At 48.1% G+C, this 7,887-nt stretch overlaps 1 protein-coding gene across 4 annotated transcripts in view; it reads left to right on the forward strand.

Annotated features, from left to right (window-relative positions):
• Positions 1 to 7,887, forward strand: part of ZC3H18 (zinc finger CCCH-type containing 18) — a 42,999-nt gene that overhangs the window by 22,110 nt on the left and 13,002 nt on the right. For all 4 annotated transcript variants that reach the window (XM_057384461.1, XM_057384462.1, XM_057384459.1 and 1 more), the window contains 2 exons: positions 6,213 to 6,413; positions 7,473 to 7,598. In XM_057384461.1, coding sequence (XP_057240444.1) covers positions 6,213 to 6,413; positions 7,473 to 7,598 — 327 coding nt within the window. The remainder of the gene's footprint in view (positions 1 to 6,212; positions 6,414 to 7,472; positions 7,599 to 7,887) is intronic.

A 7,887-nucleotide genomic window follows, 5' to 3' on the forward strand; every position in this document is an offset into this window, starting at 1 on the left:
CTGCCACCCATCCTGTGATTATCACACCAAGCTTTTTTTGAAAGGAAGTTCCCTCCATCCAGACTAAAACCTATTAATGGAGAGCACTTAGGYAGCCATTAAAAACCAAAATAACCCYGTGAKGGGGGACTCRTGACAACTGAAAGCRAAGTCAGAAAGKGCAAACCATAAATCCTCATAAAACCCTTCCAACAAGGARTGTTGAGCTCCTTCCCTGCTGCTCCTGAGGTGTCACCTTCACTGTGAGGTGCTGCAGATTTTGGGACAAAAGGTTACGTGATCCCATGGCCGTGCTCACCCTCGTGGTGTTTTCTCAAGCTGGTTCAAGTTGACTTTGGTAATCTGTGAGCACGTTAATGAGCAGGATAACCCAGGCTCTGGAATCAATGGGTGCAGGTTATCCAGGGCTTGCAAGTCAGAAAATGTTGGAATGAGCTTGATTAGATAAAGGAGTGGCAAAAAGAAGGGAATGCAAATGAAGTGATTCATGGTGGTGTGTGTACYATAAAGCCACTGAACTTGTTTTTTTTGGGAAGAATCTCTAATTCTAAGTGTTCCTGGATCATTGTTGTCTTTCCTGAGAGCTTCTGGTGGTCCCCAGTGCTGCCAGCTGGATTTGCTCCCTATTTTTTGGGTGTAGAGTCTCTGAATGAAAGCRGCTGTCACTCAGTTTTGGGGGTCTCAGTGATGGCATCTCACCCTGCTGCACAGAGATGCTGTGGGAGGATGGTGGATTTGGGTTCCTCTTAGTTTTCCATGTGGAAGTCTTGGTCATTTCTTAAATCCTTTATTTGTTCCCATTTGTCCTGCAGGGCAGGCAGCTGTGTGCTCTTCCTGGCTTTGAGCTGGGTGTTGGTGAAACCCTGGAATGCTCTGATTTGTATCCATGAAGAGTTAGTGAAGGGGGGAACAGCCTCCATCAGGGGTTTGGATTTGCTCTCCAGGTGTCTGCACCTCTCCAGGCAGCTTCTGGAGTGCAGGGAATGAAGGGAAGCAAATGGCCCCGGGCTTTGGGTTTCCCAGGCTGAAATGAGGTTTATCAGCTCCAGCARGAGCTGGACCTCTGCTCCTGCACACTCCACATGTTCCAGGACTGCTCAGAGWAAGAATTTCCTTGTTTCCACGTACAGAAATGCTCCAAGTTCTTTGGAATCCCAATCCAGTGCTCTTCATGGAAGCTCTGCAGTGATGAACACGATAACAACTTGTTTACATCCCCGTTTTTTTTTTTTGTGGTGCAGCTTCCAGCCAGAGCTATGGAACCTGGTTAGACAGCTTTGCTTTCAKTTCTGCTCCCAGCTCTTTGGGGGAGTTGGTGATAAGAACAGCTCTGCTCTGGAGCCAGGCTGGGAGAGCTGGGAGTGTTCACCTGCAGAAGGGAGGAAGCCCTAAAAGGGCTCCAGGAGAGCTGGGGAGGCATTTTGGGCAAAGGATGAAGGGACAGGACAAGAGGGAATGAGTTCCCATTGCCAGATTAGRTGGGATATTGGGAAGAAATTCTTCTCTGTGAGGATTGAGCATTCCCAGAGCAGTTGTGGCTGCTCCATCCCTGGAAATGTCCAAGGCCAGGTTGGATGGRGCTTGGAGCAGCCTGGGATGGTGAAAGGTGTCCCTGCCCATGGCTGGGAAATGAGATGAGCTTTAAGGTCCCATCCCACCCCAAACCATTCTGGGATTCCATGGCAATTAAATCAGTGAATCAAACCCAACTTTTCCAAGTTCACCACAAAACATTCCTGCTGATTGGAATTCCTGTTGGTCCTTGTGGTTCTTGAGCTGCTGCCTTCACTTCCCAGCAGAAGGAGAAGAGTTTCGTGACCCGAAATCGAGATGAAGGGCACTGAGTGACTCAGATGTGGATCTCAGGGAATGTGTTTTCCTTCAGCATTTCAGAGATGGAGTTACTGGAAGACCCCCCAGACTGGATTTTAGTGGAACAAGACAATTCCAGGGCAGGATCAGTGGCACATTTTGGGGCAGGATCGTGGCAGGATCACTGCCTTCTGCTCATGGAGAGGAGGCTCTCCAGGCGTCAAATGCTCAGCCCTTAGGGGAGATGCCATCTCAGATAGGTTTATCTCCCTGCTGGGATGATTTCATCCTGGAGGTTCAGATTGTATCTCCACTCTTTTAATTTCCAAGCCTCTCCCCATCAGGCTTTGAAGAAATCCTTCCTTTTWTTTTTTTTTTCCTTTTTTTTTTTTTTAACAGACTGATAACTCAGCTTTAGATGGAAACAGCTTGAGAAAAGTATTTTCCATGCTAATATTTCCCCAAAATCCATGGGCAGCAGCTCCAATGTCCAGCATTCCCTGCCCTGGACACACGTAGGTGACTTTCCAGAGTTGTTGTCCCTCTCCATTACTCCGAGACAGGAAAAATTCCTTCGTGCTTGCACTCTGCTGGAATTTATTTTGCAGCAATTACAGGTCCCTTCACAACTGCCTTGGCACATGGCTCCAGTCATTCCTCGAGTCCACTTCCGCTGGAAAATTCCACTGCCTCTGAAGGAAAAGCGGCGCCGGCGCTGCTGACGCAATCGCAGCTTTCCTGCGAGAAACTCAAAGGCTGTTAAATCATCCCTGGACTTTCCTCCTGGAGAAAACTGAGCTGGAAGAGCAGCCCTGCAGCCAGGCTGACGTCACTGCTGCCCAGGGGTGATAAGGTTTGCGTGTCCCACGGGAGGGGGAAGGACAGGAAGCGTTTTCCCCTGGAAAAGCTTTTCCCCTCCGAGATTAGAAGTGCTTCAGCAGCATTTGCATAATACACGAGGAAGACTTGAGCTGTGGAGTTCTTTTTTTTTTTTTTTTTCCCCCCTTCCAAATTTTTGTTGGGCTCAGTGAGGTGTTGCACTGTTTTTTTGGGAGTTGGGTTTTTTGGGAGTTGGTTTTTTCAGGAGCTGGCTGCCCCACGCAGCGCTGTGCTCTCCCTGCCAAAGGCATGCTCAGCTTCAGTTCTCCTCCTGATTGCTGTCATGACATCCCAGCCAAATGGGCATCAGCCTGTTCTTAATGGAAAAGAAAGCTTTTTGTTGTTTTAAGGGTGAAACTGCCTTTGGAAGCTGCTGTCTGATTGATCCTTGAGGATCTGGGTGGAAATTCAAGTGCTTTTGGTCACTTTTGTCTCTTATTCCCTCTGATTTTATTTTTAAAACCTTGTGGAATAGACTTAGGAGTTAATTCTGAAACACTTCAAAGGTTTCCTAAGAATTGGAACTTGGTGAGAAAGATTGGGATGAACACTAGAGTGCTTTGCCACTGTCTGTGCTGGAGTGTGGGAGGTTTTCCAGTAGCCTGGGCAGCAGTGCTGAGGATGGGGATGAASTGCTGAGCTGATCCCATGGCTCAGCACCCCTGGAATTCTTCCTTCCTTCCYTCATTTCCACYSTGGCTCAGCYCCTGCAGCTGCTCAGCCCCAGCCATGGGCAGGTTGGACTCACTCAGCCAGCAGCAAACCATTCTTATTTTTTATTTTATTCAATGAAGGAGCTGGGAGCTCCACCAAGCACCAGATCCAGGACAAAATTACCTCTTTGTGGGAGTGAAAGTGAGGAGGGATCCTCCCCTTCTCATCTCCCAGCCTTGGGACTGTTCCTCTGGGGAGCTGCTGAGGATCTTGGCAGCTGCTCCAGCTTTCTTTCCATCCTGACTCCTGAATTCCACTGGAGAAGCCGAGTCCARCAGCATCAGATCCCAGTTTTAGGTTGAACTAGTTTCTTTGGTGATGCCACACGTYRGAAAGGCTTTGAAAATGTCCTGRCAGGAGCAGCATCTTCCTTGTCTGTAGCATTTACTGCTGAGTCAGAAAGGCAAAATGAGCCTTTCTGTTGTGGTTTTCCTGGGGAAAAACCTTTCCTCYAGAAAGTGACTTCATGCACAGGGAATTGCATCAAACCAGGTAATAGGTGCAGGTAAATGAGATTTGCTTTCAGAGTCATCCCTGCTCCCAGCTGGCTCTGGAGTTCAGCTGGGGTTGTTCCCACAGCTCCCAGGATGGGAATGGGAGTTGGTTTGAAGGGAGAATAAATCCTGTAGGAGGCTTTTTTTTTTTCATGAAAGCTGGTTCAGAAGGGAGCTGAGCCTGGGGAGGAGTGAGGACATTTGTTAATTCATGGACTCATGGAATAAACTGTTGTGGAAGAGACACACAGGGATCACCAGCCTGATACTCATCCCTGCCCAGGCCATCCCAAAATCCCACCCTGAGCATTGTCCAAACCTTTCTGGAGCTCTGGCAGCCTCGGGGCTGTGCCCATTCCCTGGGGAGCCTGGGCAATGCCTGGGCAGGAAGAACTTTCCCTGAGATCCAACCCAAATTTCCCCTGACACCATTGTTGGCTTCCCGATTTGTCATCTTGGACCCTGCAGGAGAAGCTTCTCACAGGTTTTATCCTGGGTAAARCCAGCAGAATATCTCCCAAAGCCTTCAGACTGTGATCCCATGGGATCCACAGTTGGATCAGGGTATTAAGGCATTATCACATCCTCACATGCTTTTCTCTCCTCCTTTCCTTGCTCTTTATCCTGCTGTTTGATGCAAGCTGTGTAGGCTTTTCCCAGTCTTCCTTTCCTTCCTCTTCTGCATTTGGTTGATTTGAGGATATTCCAGAGGTCAAATTGGCAATTCCAGATGAATTTGTAAACATCTGCTGGAAGGAGTCTTGACCCCAGCTTGGCCTGTTTAATGTTACCAGGGTATAAATAATAGGTCCTGTGTGTCTCAAACCCATATTCAGAGTTGTGGTGTTCTTCCATGATGAAATAACTCATGAAATTGTGGYTGTAACATGGAAAATTTGACCAATCCAGTGCAAATATGCTGTGCTGAGTTAAATTGTGTGTGTTGGAGCAGTGCTGGGAAATGGGCAGGATGGAATGGAGAATAAAGCTGAGCCATAAACCTGCCTGGCACTCCCTTCTGGGCACTCAACATTTCTGTGTTGGATGGAATTGTCCTCTCATGGAGCTGGATTGAGATTTGTGGGAGAGGTGAATGTGAAAGGAGAGTTTTTCTTGTGAATATTCCAAGGGAGATTGTGGGACAAAGAGTAAAACTGCTTTGACATCAGCACAGATAAGCAAAGAGTCAGATGCTGGATTTTTAGGTCAGCACATCCCTGTCCTGGATTTGGGAAGAGAAAATTGCCATCAAAGAGGAGATGAGGCTTCTCAGTGAGGTGTGAAGCCTTCAGAGGACAGGACAGGCTGCTCACCAAGAACTTTCAATATCCTGGGCTTTGTTGAAGTGTCCCTGGAATTATTAGAAAACTTTTTTATCTCAAAAAGGTGGAGGAAGTTGTGTGGGGAGTGGTTGCTTGGGTCCTGTGAGTAATGGGGTGGTTCTGGCTGAACCCAGCGGGGAAGGGGCCTTTCCTTCCCCAAATTCCCAGGGAGCTCCTTGGTTTGAGGTAAGGAATAAATGCATCATTGTCCTGGTAATTTGGTGAGTGCAGGAGACTYGGGAAAGCTTTAATCCAGCATAAACTCTGCCTGAAAGCCCTGGGAAAAGCAGGTAATTGAGGAGTTGAGTGCAGGTTAGARTGAGGGCAAGGAAAAATTCCAGGTTAAATCACCCAGAGATAAGAGAGGTAATAAAGCCTCAGTCTGAAGAAACTCATCCTGGAGTGCTGTAGGAAGTGTCTGGTGCAGGTGCTGGAAAGTTGGCCCTGAATTATTTTTGGAGGTTAGAGAGGAGAAAGGAAACCTGGAGAACCAAAAAAAAGGGAAATTAAGGATCCTTAAAAAGGAAGGGAGGAGATGGAGATGAGGCCTGGCTGGGCACATCTCCATGGATATCAACAACCACACCACCTTTGGGGTGTTCAAACCCAGAGAATATATATTTTATATATGTTAAAATATATATTTTAATATTAATAATGACATTGAAATAAATATTATTTATTTTAAAATMAAGTTAAATTTTAACTTTATTCAACCCAGAATAACCAGGGATGAGGCAGCCTGGTTTGTGCCTAGCTGAGGAGGGAACTGTCCCCTTTGGAGGGGTGGAAGGAGGTCAAAGTGGTGCTGAAATCCCACAGTGGAGGTTGAGATCTCTAAGGGATGAATTCTGGGCTCTTTCCACAGCCCTGTGCATCTGCTGATACATTCCATCCCAATACATTTATCATTTCTGCGAGCTGTCCCTTATTCCCTTTCCCCTATAAACCCCCCCCCAATCCCATTTGTGACCTGCTCCTCTCTTTGCAGCCGCCAGCCCGAGGCACCAAAGAAGGACAAGGATGCTCTCCCTCTGGGCAGTGCTCCATCCAAGAGGGCTGATGAGTGGAAGGATCCCTGGCGTCGATCCAAATCTCCCAAAAAGAAATTGGGTGTGTCTGTGTCCCCCAGCCGGGCACGGAGGCGCCGGAAAACCTCGGCCTCCTCAGCATCTGCTTCTGGCTCCTCAAGGTGAGGCAAAAAGGGACCTGGAAATGTGGCCAAAAGTGGGGTGGGGCTCCTTCGAGGCCAGGGAAGGTGTTGAGRTGTTTGGGATGGGTTATCCCAACCCCCGTGTTGGGGTTTTGGGATGGATTCCCCATCCAGGCTGGAGCRATCTGGGATRGTGGAAGCTGAGGGTCCCTAAGGGCCCTTCCAACCCAAACCATTCCATGATTTTATGGTTGGGAAAACAGTCTAAGAATTGCTGCTCCATAAGGAACACTTATGAACACATAGTGAGATGGAAACCAAGGAACTCCCAGCCCCTTAAATAGATTAAAAAAAGGCAAATCCTTGGAAAAGCCACTTTTCACGTGGATGATAGCAACTCACCTAGAGGAAAACTGATATTGATGGAAGCAGAAAGAGCTGGGAGCTGTAAAAATTGGATCTTGGTCATTCCAGGATGGATGGTGGGAGGAGTTGAGCCCACTCCAGTAAGAGCAGGTTGATGGTACTGGGAGAACTGGGATTGTGGAGRTTTGGCAGAGCCTCAGAGGGGCTTGGAAACCAGTGGTGTAAAATRAGATAAAAACCACCTTTCAGAAAGAAACTCACTGAATCTGGGACCCTTGAGGCATCAACTGGATCCATTTCCTTTAAATGCTGGAACTTGAAGCTCCTGAAAGAGGGGGGAAGTATCCAGGAGGAATGAGGAACATTTAGATTGGAGATAGGGATCTTAAAGCCTGAGCCCTCCTGAAGCAGATTTTCCTGCTGGGATCACTGCACCCAGTCAGGTGATCTGTCAGGGCATTGTCCAGTGAAAAGGAATAAAATGTGTGGAAGCAGTTCCCAAAAAGGATGGACAATCAATAACTGATGGAGGGGAGGGTTRTTATAGGGTGCAAAGAGAGGAGCAACARCAGGATCYTYCCTAAAAGAAAAAKGGGGATCTGAGGAGWGAGGCTRTAAACCYTGAYAGGGAGAAGGCACTGGGGTTTGGARCAGAACTTGGGAAGWACATTCTTGGAAWCAGGACYTTGAGGGCCTTTCWGGAAGCTCTGAATTTTAATWTTTCTCTTCCAGGTCCTCTTCTCGTTCATCCACCTACTCTGGGTCCGGCTCGTCCCGCTCGCGCTCCAGATCCTCCTCMTACAGCTCCTACTCCAGTCGCTCCTCCAGGCACAGCTCTTTCTCAGGCAGCAGGTCCAGGTGAGGCTTTCTGGCACTGGGAGCCAATGGTGGAGTGGTCTGCAAAGGCTTCCCAGCAGCTCCTTTTTGTTCTATTAAAAGAAACCATTTCCCTGAGTGAGGGAGGTTGTGGCTGTTGGAGGAAGGAGATCTGTCAGCCACCCCCTCCTCTCCACAGTGCTCCCACCCACCAGTGCAGCACTGCTGTGGCTGGGCWCTTTCCCATGCTTGTTCTAATTAACATTCCCCTCATTTGCATTTTCTGATTGGAAGAAGTTCAGCAGCATCTCTTTTCTATGGCTCTGGAATT

The sequence above is a fragment of the Malurus melanocephalus genome, unplaced genomic scaffold, assembly GCF_030028575.1.
Source record: "Malurus melanocephalus ecotype Western Australia unplaced genomic scaffold, MMel_1.1 scaffold_710, whole genome shotgun sequence".
Lineage (NCBI taxonomy): Eukaryota > Metazoa > Chordata > Aves > Passeriformes > Maluridae > Malurus > Malurus melanocephalus.